The sequence below is a fragment of the Xenopus laevis genome, chromosome 6S, assembly GCF_017654675.1.
Source record: "Xenopus laevis strain J_2021 chromosome 6S, Xenopus_laevis_v10.1, whole genome shotgun sequence".
In the NCBI taxonomy this organism is placed as follows: domain Eukaryota; kingdom Metazoa; phylum Chordata; class Amphibia; order Anura; family Pipidae; genus Xenopus; species Xenopus laevis.
Window position 1 is genome coordinate 47,407,563 of NC_054382.1, and position 21,686 is coordinate 47,429,248.

The 21,686-nt window shown below is 35.9% G+C and overlaps 1 protein-coding gene across 1 annotated transcript in view; it reads left to right on the top strand.

Annotated features, from left to right (window-relative positions):
• The first annotated feature begins 9,570 nt into the window (after nucleotides 1-9,570).
• LOC108705264 (transmembrane channel-like protein 2) overlaps nucleotides 9,571-21,686 on the top strand; it is a 58,803-nt gene continuing 46,687 nt past the window's right edge. Inside the window, exons 1-3 of the mRNA XM_041567559.1 lie at nucleotides 9,571-9,899; nucleotides 17,223-17,375; nucleotides 21,048-21,138. Of these exons, the coding sequence (XP_041423493.1) occupies nucleotides 9,709-9,899; nucleotides 17,223-17,375; nucleotides 21,048-21,138 (435 nt within the window). The 5' untranslated portion in view covers nucleotides 9,571-9,708. The remainder of the gene's footprint in view (nucleotides 9,900-17,222; nucleotides 17,376-21,047; nucleotides 21,139-21,686) is intronic.

Below are 21,686 nucleotides of genomic sequence, written 5' to 3' on the forward strand. Positions count from 1 at the left end.
CCGCATCAACGAATAGATGCGGCCGCGATCCGACGGGATTTTCTGTCCCATCCGATCGAGATGTGGCCGACTTTCGGCCAGATCTCGATCGGTGAAGCCCGTCGCGGGGCCCCATACACGGGCCAATAAGCTGCCGACACGGTCTGTCGGCAGCTTTTATCGGCCCGTGTATGGCCACCTTTAGTCCCTGGAAAATCTAAGTGCCTGGTTGAACCAAATTCGAATCCTTAAAATCATGTAACTTTTCATCATATGGACAAGGAAATTGAGATTTTGTTTCCACATTTTTTAACCATTCCCTAATTGAGTTCAGGATAAATGGGCCTTTGTCTCTGGAGGATGAAAAAAAAAGTCTTATCATTTAGTCAGGGCTGTATTGGCTGTATTGCCCTTGGGTACCTATATAAAAACTAAAAAAAAAAATTCAAAGGAAAAAATGTCCAAGCAGCTGCAGGAGACCTTGCTATTTAAATTCAGCCGTGGAGCAGGGGGGTGAGGGATATCAGGGTCTTCGGGAGGCATGACACAGCAGAAGTGATGTCAACTCACATGCGTGCTCATATGCAGTTTGCTAGCGGGGAGGACACTTGCATGTTTAGTGCCTAGAGTAACACCAGATGTACTGCATATATAGCCCTGTGCTTAGTGCTGCGAATCAATATATATGGTTGCTGGACCACAGCTCATTTCATGCATTAACCATTGTTTATAAGGAATCTGGCAGTTATAGTCTATTAACATCTGAATGGACTACACCGCTCTGGCTCTGTAGAAGGTCCTTTCTAGCAACAACCCCAACTTTCCCTTTTCCAGAAGTCTGCAGCTCTATCAAATCTGATCAAAATCTGACACCCAACTCCTACTACAAGAAAGAATAAAGCAAAACAAATGCTGACAGTGAAGATAAACTTGATTATTTCAAAAATGTTACACCATTTTTAATTGATTATATTTAGAAAGTTTCTTATTTCAGTATACTGAAACTAATATTACATTTTAATTTTTACAATAGTACTCAAACTGTCCCTAAAGTAAACTATATAGAGCACAGTACATCCGTATGATTTATTGATATGTGTATTAGTAGATATAGTGGAAGTGCTACAATCACACAGTAGAATGAAATATGTTGAGATTTGCAAGGCTAAATTAATGCTGTGCAACTCTTACCGCAGAGAATATACAGTAGTGAATACATAAAGCAGCGAGTTTGCATTTTAGGAAAGTGACGTGGAAGTGTAGATAAACAACGGTGGCTTCGTAGAATCTTGAAACCTTTAGTTTATCTTAGCTCAGTCTTAAATAAATACAGAGACAGTAAACATAATATGCCATTAAATATTAAAACACATGTTAATTGTGCTTGCATTATTAAATTACACTTTCCCCTAAACCATCTTAGTTTTACTTAAGATGTAGTGGGAAATTTTGGAAATATGAAGGGGATGACATTTTATAGTTCTGTTTCAATCAGCAGAAGAATGAGAAGAGAGATGAATATAACATACGGCTGTTGTTGGAACAGAGTCCTTTTAAGCACCTGGGATGCATGATTCATTTGTTTTACCCCTTCCTACCCATTACTAATTTATCTCGCTCAGCAGCAACCTTTCAGGTGAAGAATGAGGCACAATAGAGGTTGTCTAGAAAACCTAAAATATCAGTGTCTAGACAAAGGATGGATTTCCTTTCTAACAATGAACTAAACAAATTAGCTTCTGTCCAAAGAACAGATCCAACAAACTAGAGGACTTCTGAAATGCTACAAAGAATTCTAATGCACAAAATATTTAATCACTCTCTCTCCAACATATGCCTCCAGGCACACTGAATCATGAAGTTATATAGGGGAGTCAGACAGAAACATAACAAAATCTGCATTTGCTGCTAAACTGCAGATGGCAATTATTTACTGACGGACTTCTTCAAATTTAGTATGCCAGAAGGCACAAGCGACAGGTACATATTTATCCTTCCTTGCACAGAAGGAAAGAGGAATTAACCAGCTCATTTGCCACAGTTACTGTACTCCAGTGGGCGCAGTTCTAATAAAAGTAGAACTTAATTTTAAATGGTTTATTTTTTAAAAAAACAGTAGTAACCAATGAGTAACTGATATACCACCTTTTGTAAAATATGATCATTTTAGAAGTCACCACGGAGTTCCATAACCATATAATCTTGTTGACTTCTAATATCCTTATAATACACAAAAGCCATGAATATCTTGTAAATTATATCCTTATAAACGGTGAGTAGTAATGTCATCAGTAATAAATGATGAGTAGTGATGTAATTTCTGTCACATGACTCATTGAAACTTGTGTATTATAATAAATAAAGTACCCCCTGTTGCAAATTATGAGGATATTAGAAGTTACCTCTGAGTTCTTTGACCTGTATAAAAACACTCGGCCTTCTGCCTCGTTTTTTTATATGGTCATGAAACTCCTCGGTAACTTATAATATCCTTATAATTTACAATAGGGGGTACTTTATTCACTATATATTTTACAACAGTTGTTTTGTGACCCATGTCACACAAAACATCACTGAGCACCAATTAATCAAATATAGTGAAAAATGTATCCCCTATTGAAAAAAAAAGGCTATTACAGGTCACTGAGACTAAAAGTTGAGTGATACAGGTATACAGGTCATGGAACTCTAAGGTAACTGATAATAATCTTATATTTCACAACAGAGGGTACATTATTTATTATAATACACAAGTTTTGGTGACTCGTGACACTAATTACATTACTATGGGGCAGATTTATCAAGGGTCGAAGTGAATTTTTGAAGTAAAAAACGTTGAATTTCGAAGTCATTTTTGGGTCGACAATTAGACTACTCGAAAATCTAAGTACTATCTCTTTAAAAAACGTCGACACTTCACCACCTTAAACCTGTCAAATTGCTGTTTAGCCTATGGGGGACCTCCTAGAACCTATCTGAGGCTTTTGGGCAAGTTTTTTTTTTTTTGTAAAATCCTGCAAATCGAACGATTCGAAGGATTAAATCGTTCGATCGTACGATTTTACTTCGATCGAATACGGCCGTTTTAGCTGGAAAAAATACTTTGACTATCGAAGTACTCAAATTCGATTCTTAACTTCGAAATTTGATCATTGATAAATATGCCCCTAAGTATTGTGAAAGATGACATCACTAAGCATTGATTATAAGGACATCATTTATAATATAATAATAATATAATATGGTTCTTCAGTATTATATAATTCTAGTACACAATAGTTCTATATAGTTCTAGTTCTATTTATATTATAAACTATGGGCTCACAGTTCTTGATGTGCTTAATAATGCCATTTGTCGATTGGCCATTTGTGTATTATTATTATTTAGTAGATTATGTAACAGTACAGGTGTGCAAAATGTTATCCATAATGCTCAGGACCCAGGGACAGGCTGGGCCAGATGGACCTCGGGAAAAAACCCAATGGGCCCCACCAGCTCTGATCTGCTGCACACAGTTTGCGCTCTTGACCTCCTGGCAGGGTGCAGGGGTCAGAGGGGGATTTGCAGCTGGGGAGGGGGGCCCGGAGGGGGCCCGTGGGGTCCTGGTGGGCCCAAACCCTCCCAGTCCAATGCTATCAGGACCAGGGATTTTCCAGATTACCATACCTTAAGACTTGAATATTAGAGGCCATGACTTGTATAAAAGAACTGGGTCTGCAGTCTTGTGCTGTTATATGTCATATATTTCCTTTTCTTTTAATGTCCTTTTATCTTACATTAGTAGGTACATTACTCTTTCTACAACAGGTTCTTAGACATCATTTTGTAGTCAGTGCTTATTGATGTAATTTGTGTCATATTGTTTATTTAAAGAGTACCCCCATTGTAAAGTATACGAATATTAGAAATATAATCTAATATATTCTTATGTTTTACAATAAAGGGTGCATGCTGTCATAAATCATATTTATGTGGGCTTAGATTAAAAACAGATATATGTCTGCTGAATAGAAGCCTTCCACAAAATTCTGTGTTCTTTCCAGCATCCAGTGTCAGCAGCCTGCTACATTACTACAGATGGAACAGGTTTCCCCAGTGAGTTTGCTGTTTGCCTGTGCTATGACAGAACTCCCGCTGTTAGACAACACAGTGAGATTCCTGTACAGAGATTACAAAATAATCAAACAGCATGGGGAGTTAGATAGGGCGGTTGGTGTGTGTAGAGTTAATTGGCTTTTAGTAGAGAGCACAGAGCAGCTAACAGGTGCAAATAAGATACTTTGTAACAATTTTGAGACACAAAAAAACTGTTTAGATAAGGAGAATTATTTTCAAACTTTCATAACCTGCCAAATTTTGTAAAATGAACATGGTAATTAAGAGGTCAAAAAAATTTGCTGCGCTACATGCAAAACAATTTTTTGTCCCTCTTTTTACTTCCAAAATGTTGGGAGGCATGCAATGGAAACATCCTAAAAATATGTATTTTATATCTCATTTTTAATATTAAATATAACAGATATTCTTGTTAAAGTACTTGCGTCTGCCATAATATATATATATATATATATATATATATATATATATATATATATATATATATATATATATATATATATATATATATATATATATATATATATATATATATATATTTATTTATTTATTTATTGCCATATTTTAGGAAACAAAACACATCGGTTTTTGGTCAAAACTGTTATCAGAATGCTTCTCTTCTCCAAATGATTGTGCAGCAATAAGCCTATAAGAGCTAAGGAAGACTGAACATGAATGATCCTAGCCCTTTACTCTACCCCTATACATAACAACATCATGCAAAACAAATTTCCAAGGGGAATTCTGCCTAGTAGTGTACAAATCAGTTATGTTGTTTTTATCCAGCATATGGACATTATTTTCTGTTTTTAGCTAGCAGGTGCAAACTGAGCTTAGTATAGAAAGTTTAGGATCCCCCTTATACGGTATGCCTTAACATTCTAAAGAATATCGCATAGGGATAACAGATCCCAGTTTTAATAATCTAAAATAAATAATTAATAATACAAATATCTTTAAGGAGAAGGAAAGGCTAAAATTAAGTAAGCTTTATCAGAAAGGTCTATATAAATACACCAGTAAACCCTAAAAGTAATGCTGCTCTGAGTCCTCTGACAAAAGAAACACAGCATTTCTTTCCTTTTATTATGTACACATGGGCTTCTGTATCAGACTTCCTGTTTTCAGCATAAACCTCCAGGGCAGGGCTTGAGCATGCTCAGTATGATCCTCTCCCCCTCCCTCCTCTCATCCCTGCTGTAGTCTGAGTTCAGAGCTGTAAGTGAGCAGGGAGAGACTCGGGCAGGAAGTGATGTCACACCAAGTTTATATGGCAGCTTCTATCCTAAACAAACAGAGACAGTGTCTAGAGCTGTTTACTCAGGTATGGTAAAGCATTCTGCAGAATAAATATAGCGTTCTAACTTGCACTATTGAGGCTAATCTGTTGACAATAAACCGTCTTGGAACTTTCCTTCTCCTTTAAATATATCTTATATATATATATACATCTTAAATATAAATGTGTTACAGTATGTTGCGGTGCACATGCTGTATTCATTTTGGTAACAAATGTATATAGATATTTGTATTTATTAATTACCTACACTTAGGTATATGAAGTTCTAGAGGGAACTGAATCATATACTAGTGATCTTTTAGAAAACACTTCCAAAATGCAACTGTTTCTTAGATACAGTCTTCATTTAAGCAAACAGTTTATAAATCACAAGTTAGATAAGGCAAACATATAGAGAAACAGGCGGGTAGCTAGAGTTTAAAGAGAAGAATGTTTACAGGATATTGAGAGTTTTTAGAATGTAACAAAATACCCAGTTATTTTCTCCTACTTATTTGCAGGTAATTTAAATGCTGAATTCTAAGAATCCATGAACACAAAAAAAGAATTTCCAAAGAACAAGAAATGAGAAAATCTGTATATCTGACAAAGTGGCTGTATCAGTGTGTGGCATTGCTATAACAACTCTATCAAAAATCTAATCCTGGGTAGATGACATGATGTTCGCTAAAAGATGCACCATCCGATCTCCTTGGCTTCATGTTTAAGTAATATGAGGTGTAATGTAATAGCACAGGCTGAAAATGAAAGTCAGATCAAAGGATATCCCAGAGCACCTTGTGGGTGTTGTTTCCTTTTATTATAAGGAAAAGAGAAAGCCATAACATGAGCTGCCATAAGACTCAGTGAGTTTGCAAGGATACACTGATCCAATATCCTAATACTGACAGCATTAGTACAGCCAGCCTGGAAAGATGGCCAGAAAAAAGAAGAACCATTTAGAGGTTATAATGGAAGATGGTAAGTACATATCTGATGTGATACACTGGGTCTTACAATTGTTAGTGCATGAATGAACTTGATCTGTAATGTTTACACAATGTATTTGTGGGGTTTAAAAGTGCAGGAGGCTTGGAGGCAAATCTCCCTACAAGAAATCATGAAAACTAACATGCAGTACAACTCTGACTTAAAATTATGGGTCTGCCATTCTAGAAGAAAAGGAACGACAGGGCTCAGTTTTAATCTATGTAAATATGTGTGTTTAATGTTACAAACATGAAACACGTTTTGGTTCAGTAGAACAACCTTTGTCTCTTATCTGGTGTTGTTCTGTTACAGCTCTGTGGAAAGAATAAAATGAAAAACTGATGCTGCCAGAAACATTTTTATAACTTATTGATGAGTATCTTTTCTCTGCAGTAACTGTGGAGAATTTAAAAACACACCTCTCTCAGATACAGCAAATTTCAAGGCTTATTTTGTAAGTGGTAGCAATGTACAAATGATAGAAGCAAAATACCATGTTTCTTGCCCACAATGCATTGAGCCACCCCAGTGTTGCTCTATGCACTTCTAGAATATAGCATATATCGCTGTATCTCTGTCTGTTTGTTTGGTTGCAGGTGTACCTGTGCCTAGCAGCACTGCATTCTGTAGTGTATAGGTAGGAGGTGGGGATCCATTACCACCAGTGGATAAAAGGCACTAAGGTACCCTCTAACTAATACCCACTTAGGACATTATATACATGTTATATTCAGGACTTTCTTGCTCAGTCAGCAATGCTCATATTTTATTTTCAATGTGATGAAAACTACAAGGAGTAGTACCTATTATTGGTAGCAATGTTGCACCATTTAACACTCCAGCATTTCTTCCCCTGGTCTTAGTAAATAAGTTCTTGCTTGATGTAATTATACGAAAGAACTCTGGTGCAGCAATACTTTCCTTTTACATTTATATATATTATGTAATAATACTACAGGAACATTTACTATGACCCCGGGCAAGACTAAGGAGTGCAAGAACATGCTCATGCACGGAGCACTTCTGCCTAGTGGAATGGCTGATCTCCGCTCTTGGCTCCAGATCTGTCGAGAGTTGCACAGCATCACAAAAACAGGCTGGCCTTGTCCTTACAACTAACCATTAGGGCAGAGAACTGTTACTGTGGCAATCCCTACCTTTTGTCTCAACACACAATTTAGGGGGCAGGGTGGCTACTATGTCCCTCCTCAATACAGTGCTTTCAAACTCATAGTGATCTTTATTGCATGAGATGCAACTAATAGTTTGGGTTCTGATTAGCATATAAAAAAATATGACCCTATAAGTACCCCTCACAGAAGTCCAAATTTGGTTAACCCTACTCCCAGGATACAGTTCAACACCATCTGAAGGGTCACCAGTTACCCATGCTTACAGTATACAGTATTTCTGGTGGAACTTGAAGTCATTCACATATTTGTGCACAGTTTTGAAGTAATATATAATATCTAGCAATTGCACATTGCAATAATTGGCATGGCTCCAGCATGAAAGTCCATTATAGATGGCAAGTCAGCCTGTTTTTATGATTAAATTATGTGGCATTTATAGGTTTTTCTAAGAACTCAGAATCAATGAACAGTATTTATGCTGCTCTCAAAGGGTTTCTGCCACAGAATGAATACTAAACATCATAAAGATTAATTTACCTTGTGCATTGACATTCAATCATTTTTATTCCATTCAGTTGGCATTGAGATTGACGGACAGCTGGATAGTAGCTCAGATACTGAAGGTAATTGGAGGAAAATATTTGATCCTTGGATCTTCAGATTCCAGCATTCTGCATGTACTGTATCATTCATGTGTAAACTAGAAAAATTAAAAATGCAAGATCATATTTACAGTTGCTATACATAAATAAATATGAAGTTATTCATTCTTATGATTGAAAAATTATAATTATAGTAAATCCTGTGGTTTCTCTCACATTCATCTATCTTTTAAAACTTGGAATGTGATATTTAAACCCTTTGTCACTCATATACATAGACCCCTATTTGCAATGCACCATTTGCAATTTTTTCTCACTTTCCCCCACAACATGGAGCATTGTGCAAATAGCTGCAAGCCTCTGAACTCCATTTCAAACGCTTTTTGTGTTAGGACAAGCCTAGAGTGCACCTCTGGATGCTGCTCTATACATGGTGTGCTGTATTTTTAATCCAGCGCTTGAGCAAAGAGCGGCTAGCCTGGAGGTACAAGTGCTTAGGAAATGAGAACTAAGGGATGCTGTGTTTTAGAGTCACTGAAGAACAGGGGCAGTTGCCAAACAACTCAGTGTATAGTATGGGCATAGGATACATATGTATTAAATAGGGACCAATTTTTCAATATAAGTACAATGAATAGTGCCTGTGTTGAGCATTCTTTTTGTTTATTGTTTAATTTAGGTGATGTGTATTTTAAGTATAATTTTGTGTATAATGAATAAACTGTGGGTTGCGGTTATGTCTTGCGCTAAACAGTACAAAATCTGAAACAGAAAGTAAAGTCACATTCTATTTGCTAGTTCATACAAGCATCAACTGCAGTTCACTGAGAAACCTCTCCCTAACTACTTTTTTGAGTTTTCATTCATGAAATAAATGAATACATAATTGTACAGTTCAGACACACATTAATATGTACTGTACGTACAGGTATGGGACCTGCTATCCAGAATGCTTAGAACCTGGGGCTTTCCAGATAACAGATCTTTCTATAATTTGGATCTTCATACCTTAAGTCTACTAGAGAATCATGTAAACATTAAATAAACCCAATAGGCTCATTAGGTAGGTAGGTTAGGCAAAACACTTTCCTGAGTGAAACATTTGACCAATAGCAAAGTGTTAATAAATGTAGAAAATATGAAACTGCTGGGAATCCTTCTAGAACCCCCACTTTGATGTTTTATAAAATTGCCCAATAGTCTTAAATTATACCACACCTTGTTATAAGACCAACTAACCCTTCCTGCAGAATAACGCTGTTATTAGACAAATTCTAATTTATATATAGGCATTGTGAATAAAATAGATAAAAACTGAATATTCCAGAATTACTAATTGTTTTCATTACAAAGCACTACAGTTTTTTTGTGATTCATAAGTAATAAAACATTTTCACTTGTTGATGCTAAACATATTTACTATACTCCTGGTAATCTGCTCAAAAAAACTATTTCATAGAGGACGAGGAAGAAGACATAAATAAAAAAAGAAGGAGAGGGAAAAAATCAACCCAAAGAGGATCCAGAGAGAGGAATGACAGTGAAGAATATAATAGTGATGAGGAATCAACAGTTCAAGTCAAGAGAAAAGGAAGAAACAGATCCAGAATGAGAAAAAAAGACGATGATGAGGACGATGATGATGATGATGATGAAGAAGAAGAAACTGGTAATAACAGGAGAAATGTCAATAGAAATAGAGGCAAGAATGTAGGCAACAGAGGACAAAAGGATACAAAGAAAACAGGAAAGAAGAATGAACAGAAAAAAGAAGCCCAGAAAAAGAAGAAAAGCAGCAGGTAAACCTATTATACAATGTAGATGTGTGTAGATGTGTATATATATATATATATATATATATATATATATATATATATATATATATATATATATATATATATATATCTCATCAAAATTAGCCGGCACTCACGTTACAAAAAAATCGTGCCTGGGCAACAATGTCTGTACTCTATGGTCTTTAAAAGTGAAAAGGTTATTTATTGAAAAGAACTGACGTCATGCACTAAACTCAATAAGATTTTGTGGATTTTTTGCTTATATACAGGGCCGCTCCTTCCATGAGCCAAGGTGAAAACCTTGCCTCAGGCGGCATCGAGTGGCCGGTGACAAAAAGCCACCTCTTGTTACTTTATGGGTTTTAACCTGGACTCCACAAGTGTAGAGAGCGCTATTGCACTTTATTCCCTAGCCATACTTTCCCTCTTTGACCTGCTCCGAACTGATTTTTAAACGAAGAGCGGGAGGGGGTGGTATCTGAGCTGCTGTCTCAGACGGCAGCAGCCCCAGAATCGCCCCTGTTTATATACACACTAATGTGACATTAAAGCAACCCAGTTTTATCTTGTTGGAACAATATGCCACATTCTGCACTTGCTTTCAACCATTGTGTTGTGTGGTATGGAAACCACTCATTAATCTAATACACTCAATTTCAAATGAATTATTTTAGAACCTGTAAATCTATATTGGACTTATAGGAAGTAATCAGTTGGTCTGAGGGTAGGACTGTTGCTCATTGAAAAAAAAGGTGAAAATAAATTCTCTTGTTACATACATGTTGTAAGTAGCAGCTTAAACGGCACAGCACATTAGTACTTCATTTGTCATTTTCAGGCCTGTTACCATCCACTCCCAACATGGGCATCAGCAAATATTAATATTTCATAATGATTACTAAATATTATCTAATTCAATATTTTTTATATTATTTCTTCCTTATTCTTTAGCTGCAGGCTGGTTCTACAAAGTATTTTGCACACAAGAAATGCCACAACTCGGCCCCCTTGTTTCACTCTGCAGTGTATAGAGCTATGCATGAGCAGTTGCACTTTCAGCTTTAGTGATCACTTTACAAATTCCTGATCTTCTCTAAAAATATATCCTAAATGTGATGGCTTTAACAACTTGTGGGCCAAAAAGTGTATAAAAATGCTTTAATCTACCTTCTACTTGCCTGGGCCCCAAGCAGACACTGGATCTTTTGTTTCTTTAGTTACATCTGTTGTTGAATAGACATACAGTATTTCTCTGTTGCCATATTAGCAAGTATGTTGTGACAAATAATCTGTTCATACTTAAAGGGATCCTGTCATCGGAAAACATGTTTTTTTCAAAACGTATCAGTTAATGGTGCTACTCCAGCAGAATTCTGCACTGAAATCCATTTCTCAAAAGAGCAAACAGATTTTTTTATATTCAATTTTGAAATCTGACATGGGGCTAGACATGTTGTCAATTTCCCAGCTACCCTGGTCATGTGAGTTGTGTCTGCAACAGGAGAGAAATGCTTTCTGGCAGGCTGTTGTTTTTCCTTCTCAATGTAACTGAATGTGTCTCAGTGGGACATGGGTTTTTACTATTGAGTGCTGTTCTTAGATCTACCAGGCAGCTGTTATCTTGTGTTAAGGAGCTGCTATCTGGTTACCTTCCCATTGTTCTTTTGTTTGGCTGCTGGGGGGGAAAGGGAGGGGGGTGATATCACTTCAATTTGCAGTACAGCAGTAAAGAGTGATTGAAGTTTACCAGAGCATAAGTCACATGACTTGGGGCAGCTGGGAAATTGACAATATGTCTAGCCCCATTTCAGATTTCAAAATTGAATATAAAAAAATCTGTTTGCTCTTTTTAGAAATGAATTTCAGTGCAGAATTCTGCTGGAGCAGCACTATTAACTGATTCATTTTGGGAAAAACATTTTTTCCCATGACAGTATCCCTTTAAATTTCCCATTAACTAAGATTTTATAGACTTAAAAATGTTGTTGGTCTTCTTTATTTATTCTACAAAATATGGAAACATATGACACACAACAGAAATGGCTAGTTAAGTTCATAAGAAACCAAATACTGTGCTACCCCTGGGGTATGCCGAGTTCTCTTTTCTATAATACATATTGATTTAGGACTGGAGCACAATTGCTTTTTACAGCTAGATTTAAAGGGATATTTATGATAAATGTTCTCCATTGTGTTTGCACTTTTGACCGTAATCATTAATTACCAATGTTAGAGGCCAGGTTAGCATGGCATTGATATTAAAATCAATTTTATATAATTTTATAAGGAAAATCAGGCCATACCCTATACAGATATACCGTATATACCCGAGTATAAGCCGAGTTTTTCAGCATCCAAAATGTGCTGAAAAATTCTACCTCGGCTTATACTCGGGTTAGCGGTACCTGACCCGAGTAGCTAAGATTGCAGTCACTTTTAATCATTCCTATACCAACAGGGGAGAGACTGCAATATCCCACAATGCCCTCTGTTGGTTATATGAAAGAATAACAGTGCGCCCTCTGTTGGTTATATGAAAGAATAACAGTGACTGCAATATCACACAGCGCCATCTGTTGGTTATATGAAAGAATAACAGTGATTGCAATATCACACAGCGCCATCTGTTGGTTATATGAAAGAATAACAGTGACTGCAATATCACACAGCGCCATCTGTTGGTTGTATGAAATAATAACAGTGCGCCCTCTGTTGGTTATATGAAAGATTAACAGTGACTGCAATATCACACAGCGCCATCTGTTGGTTGTATGAAAGAATAACAGTGCGCCCTCTGTTGGTTATATGAAAGAATAACAGTGACTGCAATATCACACAGCACCCTCTGTTGGTTATATGAAAGAATAACAGTGACTGCAATATCACACAGCGCCATCTGTTGGTTATATGGAAGAATAACAGTGACTGCAATATCACACAGTGCCCTCTGTTGGTTATATGAAAGATTAACAGTGACTGCAATATCACACAGCGCCATCTGTTGGTTGTATGAAAGAATAACAGTGCGCCCTCTGTTGGTTATATGAAAGAATAACAGTGACTGCAATATCACACAGCACCCTCTGTTGGTTATATGAAAGAATAACAGTGACTGCAATATCACACAGTGCCCTCTGTTGGTTATACGAAAGAATAACAGTGATGGCAATATCAAACAGCACCCTCTGCACATGGTAGTGGGACAGTGGGACAATGCACATAGTAATCCGTTTGGCAATTCTCTGTCATTATCAACTTTGCAAAGAAGTCCGGTTGATCGCTGGGGGGGTCGCTTTGGCAGAATGTGCGCTGCTGGGAGACAGGGCTGTAGTTGTGTCTAGGCTTATACTAGAGTCAATAAGTTTTCCCAGTTTTCGTAGGTAAAATTAGGTACCTCGGCTTATACTCAGGTCGGCTTATACTCGAGTATATACGGTAACCCTTAGCTTGGTTTATGTCTTAGTTTACAATCAGTTCTTTCAAGTACATTCTTCTACTGCAGTAACAAGACTGCTTGCTCAGAAGCTGCCGAAGCTAATTTACAGTAGAGTATAAATGATACAGGTTTCTTGAAGCTTAATAATAAAGCCAATAAACTATCCACTATCCTACAGCTTCTGTCTTTTTGGTAAAGGCAAAACAATCATTCTGTAAAACTCTTCTTTTGAAACTCATTACTATCAAAAAGATACCCACAGCCCTATTTATAGAAGTAATAATTCCTTAAAGAGCTACATTGCTCTTGTGCTCTTGCCAAATATTACAACTGATCCAGTCATCAGGACGATGGTGATACTACAGAGATTAGTGCTAGTAATATTTGTTTAAAGGCCTCCAGTCGCTTAGGGAATCAGGGGTTCTCATGAGTCAATTGCAGAGCTGGAACAAAAGCTGTTGTTTTGAAAATCCAATCATGACATTGCTGGACTTCAACTCCAAGGATATATGTTTTTGATATGTTAGAGTATTATGGAAAGTATAATTTAGAAGTAGAATATTTTTGTACAAAAGAGGTACAAGTGGAGGTGTGGTTGTGTGGCATTGGGGCTATTTTCCTTACCCCTACTTTGTCAGTTGTTGAGTTGTAACTGAACTAAACCTTATGAAGGGTTAAAGCCTAAATTAATCTTAATGCCTATCATACTTAGACAATTTCTAGATGGAGCAACACTGATGTGGAAGCTATATGTTCCCTTTAAGCAACACTGCTAAATAAAGCTTGTTCCCAGTGCGCCAGTACCCAGCTAATACAAAAATAATGAGAATCCTGTCTGCTGTGTTTACACCTAGGGGCCAATTCATGAACTTCGAGTGAAGGAATAGAAGAAAAAATACTTTGAATTTCAAAATGTTTTTTTGGCTACTTCGACCATCAAATGGGCTACTTCGACCTTCGACTACGACTTTGACTTCTAATCGAAGGATTTGAACTAAAAATCGTTAGTTGAAGTACTGTCTCTTTAAGAAAAGACTTCGACCCCCTAGTTCGCCACCTAAAAGCTACCGAACCCAATGTTAGCCTATGGGGAAGGTCCCCATAGGCTTGGCTAAGTTTTTTTGGTCAAAGGATAATCCTTCGATCGTTGGATTAAAATCATCGATTCGAAGGATTTAATCGTTCGATCGAACGATTATTCCTTCGATCGTTCGATCAAAGTATTTGCGCAAAATCCTTCAACTTCGATATTCGAAGTCGAAGGATTTTCCTTCCCAGTCGAATATCGAGGGTTAATTAACCCTCGATATTCGACCCTTGATGAATTTGCCCCTTAATTATCTGTTTTTTGGTGTCATAAATTGTCACCAAAGACCACATTTTTTCATGTTCTGAGCACCCTTCTAATTACAGTAAAATGTTGGAGACAAAATAATAACAGCAATGTCAGGAATGATGGTCACTGGTGAATGCTCTTGAATCGAGGTACCTGATTTAAAGAGCTAATGAGCACCAAAGAATCATTTTTAGGTAATGTTTACACACCCTTTTCTTACAGACATCTAATCACTATTCCTTCTTTGTAATATTGGTGCCAGTCAGGGATAACATAGATTAGGTAGAGGTAATCCTAACATGGGTACATACCTTACTTTCTCCAAATGGAGAATGAGTCTATCGAAATCTTTGGTTCCTTTTAAAAAAAATAGACTTTGTTTTAAAATGGGAATTAGTGTACTATTTTAAATGAACTATTCTTATTGAAGGAATGGTTATCAACACAGAAATAAGTAAAAAAATGGTTCTGTAAAGGTCTAGGGTTTTAGAAAATCATGTATTCAATACAAGTAGGACGGAAGCATAGCTACTTTTGTTCCTATGTCTTGCACTGTGAAAGGCATGGCATTTTAAACTAGGTCTTTGTTCTTGATGAATATACACATTAAACATAATATAAAATCCAGGCTTTCCTAGTATTATTGCATCAGCAACCTAGGTCAGAGTAAGCATTGTAACTTAGCAACAGGAGAATGTGTCTTGCAAATTCTAATTACACATTGGTGTGATAATAGAATGAACATTCCATTTAAAAGATTGAAAATTATATTTTCTACTTTAGGATCTCTGTTTACTTTTGTTTGGTTTATTAAAAATACATGAGCTATATGAATATGTTGTTTTGCTTATAAAGGCAACAATGCAGCTGTAATATATCTGATCACATTCAGTTATCATTAAAGTAGCAATAATTTGCAAGTCAATATAACTCAAAAACAATACTTAAACAAGCATATACACATGTACTGTATTCTACTGAATCAGCAAGAGAAGCAGGAATTTTTGCATTCAAATTTGTATAACTCAAGGAACGTATCTGAACAAACATTACTGTACCTTTAAAGAGGACACAAACCATTCCTAATTTTTACTCCATCCAAATGTTGCACTACAGCTTCCAATATACTGCACTAAAACTCCCAACTGTCCAGGTTTCTGCAGGACAGTCCCGATTTTGACAGCTCAGCCCGCAGTTCCAGGTTTCTAACTGAAAAGTTTCTCTTTAATCTCTGGCACCGATGTCAGAAAAAGATGCAAAGTTTCTGAAACTTAATTAAAATAAGAGGCTTTTTTGCAAAGAGAACAGAACACTGTGCAGCTACGATTCGATATATTTGTAACAATTTAAGATAAGCAAAGAAACAATTGTATTTAAGATAAGCAGGTCTCTTGGAGAAACTGAGACTTAAGGACACTTTCAGCTTCATTAGCAAAATTGTTAACAAATGTGAGTTCACCATTTAACACATAAAACATTGCTTAAAACTGCCAGAAATGTGTTAAAATGTTCACATATGCCAAATGGACATGGTAATTAGTGGGTGTGGCCATAACATGTGTGTGGCCCCACTTTACTGTTGGGGGTATGCTGCTGCATATTATAAAGTGTCAAATCATGTTGCAAGCTGTAGGACAAACAATTAGACCAGTCCAATATTGTCTGCCTTGTGGACATATGAGCCAAATATGAGCCAAACTCGATTTGGAAATGTAAGCCAAACTGAATTTCAGGAAGACTACTAACATGTCCAAATTGGTCCATGGACCTCTCCCATTAACTTATACAGTACATGAACTCGGCAGGTTTTAGGTGGCGAATAGTGGAATTCGAATTTGAATTAAAACTCTAATGGAGTTTCGATAATCCACAATTCCAATTTCAGAGTTTTGACCATAAAAAATTTAAAAATCCAAATTCAAATTTTCAATTCGGCCTTTAATAAATCTGCTCCTGAATCTCTGGGGCAGATTTACTAAGCTCGAGTGAATAGTTCGAATCCAAAAATATTCGAATTTCGAAGTAATTTTTTGGGTACTTCGACCATCTATCGAATTGGTCAAATTCGATTGAATCGAATTGGTCAAATTCGATCAAATCAAATGATTTGAACGATTCGAAGTAAAAATCGTTCGACCATTCGATAATCGAAGTACTGTCTCTTTAAAAAATCCTTAGACTCAATACTTCGCCAAATAAAAGATACCGAATTGAATGTTGGCCTTTGGGGACATTGTAGATAGGTTTTGGGCACTTTTTATGATCGAATAAAAATAATTTGATTGATACACTGTAGCTTAAAATCGTTCGAATCATCTTTTATTCGATCAAACATTTTGCGCTAAAATCCTTCAAATTCATATTCGAATTCAAAGGATTTTACTTTGTGGTTCAAATTCCATAAAGTTATACATAAGTACAAATCAAAAAGATTTGCAATATGGTCATAGCAGTGTACTCTATCAATAAAATGATGCTTGAACAATAATTATGTTATTATGAAAGGCATTCAGACTACAAAAAAATAACATTCACCAATGTAATTTCTTTACAGTGATTCTCAGTCTTCGTCCTCCTCTTCTGATGCGGAATCTCTGAATGAAGAGGAAGTGGCAAAATTACTGGAAAATGTGGAAGAAAAGAAGAAACTGATATCCACCATTAGAAACAAACCATGGCGTATGAAGAAAAGGCTCACAGTGTTAAGGTAACACTTCACTGTTAGATTTTACTTGCTAGAGTGTCTGGATTTGCTTAGCTAATATAAAGCCATAGGGAAGCTGTGGAGTAGTTCCAGAACTCAAAAATTTTTTTATTTCCCACCATTTTCTACTCCTTCACCATGTGGTGATTGTAGTTCTAAGAATGTTAAGATTAGATATGCATGGTTTAGTAACATATTATTAATTTTGTATTTATGTAGTGTATGTACTTTGTACCGATAATGTATTTTTTTTGTACAATGAACATGATTCAACTCCCCTTGATATAGCAATACCCATGTTATGCTTTGACATGCATGCCTAAAATAAATGCCATTTTGGCTCCCGCTATATTTGGAAAATACTGTGGAAATATCCTGATATCCATTTTCAGCCTAGCATTTCAAAGGGAGATACTAATATGATCCAGAATTGATTCATATTAACATTTTACCAGATTCATAATCCCAGTAGGAAGATTCATTCTTCCCCACACCATGTGCTATGTAGTATTAAAATATATGGCTTTCAGTTTTGGTCTACAGTAACTAATTTTTCTAGGACTGGTCTCACCTTCAGGGGACATGCACAATGCCTACAAATCTCTTCTTAAAGGTTGGGGTAATACTAAGGAAAGTAGATAGTGATGACTATACCAGATTCAACTCCATGTTAAGTCAATATACATATATATGGCTACATATGATTAGTAGCTTTATTTATTATAAAGGTTCTCTTTGTCCTGTCTATTAATGCTCTTATGAAGGAATATAATTAAAGTTACAAAGAGCAACACAATTTGCCCAAATACGAATAAAAATTCTTCCTTAAATGGTTATTGCATTGTGAAGTTTAATTGCCCGCTTTTAAGAAGTACTTGAAGGTGACGTAATCTTCGGGAACAAACATAACTTTTTCATTAAACGTCCTATGACATTCACTGTACCCTGATGCAAACTATAAAATTCGCAAACCTTCTTCCACTTCTTCGCGAAAGCTTTATTAAATTTGCGCAAAGCTAAATTTGTTCACATGAAGGCATAAATTTTCGCTTTCCTAATATTTTTTTCATCACCAACTTTTGTTACATTCCCCCATTAAGGCTTTTTCTAATAATATGGGGGAATATAAGGTTGGTTCTCGTTCAGTTGGGTGTACAATTTTAATTATGCTACAGGCAATGTCAGTATTATTATATTCAGTTCTACACAGTTCCATATATCTCTACAAATAAAAGACTAACGTATGATGATCAAAAACCTTAAATAGGTTTCAGAAAACCTTGATGTTAAATTGTAAAACTTCTTCATTGAACAAAATTTTGAAGGTTTGTCTTTGTGTGTGATGCTAAATAGTGATGGGCGAATTTATTCGCCAGATGCGAATTCCCGCGATTCATGAAACCGCCCCGAAAATTCATCTGCGTCAACAACAAAAAATGGACGCGGCGTCCAAAAAATGGATGCTGGCGTCAAAAACAGCCGGCGGGAAATTCGCAAAGCGAAACGGCCCAAATTCGCCCATCACTAATGCTAAATGCTATCTCTATAAAGCTCCAAACATGATACTTAGCTGCTGATTTTCTTTATTATTATTTTATTGTTATTGTCTTTATTATTTGCAGTGAATATTAGTTATAACAGAAAGGAGGCTGAATATGAGGAACCCAGAGAATAAACTCAGCTGCTATTGATGCAGAAGTATGCTTTTTACAATAGAGGTAGCAAAACAAAGAAACTATACTAATTATAAAAGCTAGTGATGGGCGAATTTGCGCCGTTTCGCCGAAAAATTTGCGAATTTCGAGCGAAATTCGCGAAACGGCGAAAAATTCGCGAAACGGCGCCGGCGTCTCGTTTTTGACGCCGGCGCCCGTTTTTGACGCCGGCGCCCGTTTTTCCGACGCCGGCGTCCGTTTTTGGCGCCGGCGTCCGTTTTTCGAAAAAAATTTTTTTGACGCCGGCGAATTTTTAGCGCGAATTTTCACGGGCGTTTCGCGAATTTATTCGCTCGGCGCGAATCGCGCAAATTCGCCGTGAATTCGCGCCTGGTGAATAAATTCGCCCATCACTAATAAAAGCAGTGTTGTATATAGTAAGGGTTTGAATAAATATAAATGCTTAGTTTATTTAACTCTCATCATATTAATTATTTAGCTTCTGAACACTGTTTTTAATTACAAAATTACCAAAATGTCTATAAAAAAAAACTTAAGAAAACTATAGAACTAAATATACTTTGAGCTTTAGGGATGGTAGAGTTCAGACACACATTAAAATTTACTACATGTACAGTATGGGACCTGCTATCCAGAATTTTCGGGACCTGGGGCTTTCCTGATAATGGATCTTTCTGTAATTTGGATCTTCATTCTTAGGGCAAAAAGAAAATCATGTTAACATTAAATAAACCTAACATGCTGGCTTTGCTCCCAAAAAGAATTAATTATATCTTAATTTGTATCAAGTACAGTACAGTGTACTGTTTAATTATTACAGAGAAAAAGCAAATCATTTTTAAAAATGTTAATTATTTGGATAAAATGGAGTCAATACGAGATAATGGCTTTCTGTATAATGCATCCCAAACCTGTACAGAGATTTTTCAGATTATCTCAGACACCCCATTTATATTGTAAATTGGAATTCTACTATTAATTTAATAAACAGTTTGCACTTATATTATTGTTTATAGTAGATAGATAGATAGATAGATAGATGATAGATAGATAGATAGATAGATAGATAGATAGATAGATAGATATACAGACACACACACACACACATATAGAAATATAGGTGTTGTATGTATACTGTAAATCAGAAAGCTCTAGCAGTATGATTAAAAAATTGGAGAAGTGAATTATTGTATATTGTATCAAATACGTTTTATTATTGGTGTAATATTGGAGACATCTATACTGTAAGGGGCACATTTAGTAAGGATCGAATTTCGAAGTTAAAAAAACTTTGAAATTCGACCATCGAATTTGATACTTCGATAGTCGAAGTATTTTTTAGATCGAAAACGCACGTTTTTGATCGAAGTAAGAATTGTTCAATAGATCGATTAAATCTTTTGATTCAAACGATTCAAATGATTTTTAATAAAAAATACTTCAACTTCTAAAAACTTTGCCAAATACTGGCTATAGGTTCTAGGAGGACCCCATAGGCTAACATAGCAATTCGGCAGGTTTAAGGTGGCGAAGTTTCGAAGTCGAAGTTTTTTAAAGAGACAGTACTTCGATTTTCAAATGGTTGAATATTCAAAGTTTTTTCAATTCAAATTGAATTTTGGCCTGTTCGATGGTCGAAGTACCCAAAAATTACTTTGAAATTCGAAGTTTTTGAAGTTCGAAAATTCACTAAATGTGCCCCTAAATGTTATGGTCATAATGTTGTAAGGGGCATGACTACAGAACACAGGCACACCCACAGAAAACCATTTGATTGGGTCCAGCAGGCAGTACCACCACAACCGCAAGGTCTGCTTCCTCTATAGTTTAGAGCTGTCTGGATAACAGGTTTCAGGATAAGGGTATATAAATTTGAAACTGAGCAGCAGTAATACTGAAAATATTTTAGAAAGATAGCAATGCAGCTTTTACTAATAATATTCAATATTCCAATTGACAATAGGTATACTTGTAACCAATGAAATTTTTTATTTTCTAGGGATGCTCAGAAGTTTGTGGAGAAATTTGAAGGGGCTTTAGGGAAGGGAAAAGGAAAAAAATTCTATGCATATAAAGTAATGATGTTGAAGGTAAGTAAAACATTTTTTCAATAAGAAGACTTCACAATATATATATTTTGATATGTCTCCACAATAACCATGCCAGTGTGCAGTAAATATTTATTTATTTAGATTACAAAAGGTGGCAAAATATTCTGCATTAGAGAATAGCTCATACATGTTCAAGGATATCTAGTTTTCGTGACTGGAAAGACCTTGGAAGGGTTCTGACCTCATTGTCTTCTTGAATTATTTCCAAACCTTATAGAAATAATGTTAAATAATAAACATCTTCAGCAATGGCATATGTATCAAAACAGAGCGCTGGAAAGGTAGTCATTCATTCTTGAGGGCTGCTGGCACAAATGCTGTAAATAATATACCTTCATAGCTACAAATCTACCAAACTATTTAGTCTGTTTAATATATGTGTACAATTTTAATTCTGGGTATTGAAAGGATTTGAGGAAACACATACAATGGAAGTGATTTTGATATACACTTAACAAAATATAACTAATAATGTCTTTACTTCATCTTTGAGTGATTTGTGTATAAGTTGACCTAATTTCCCTCAG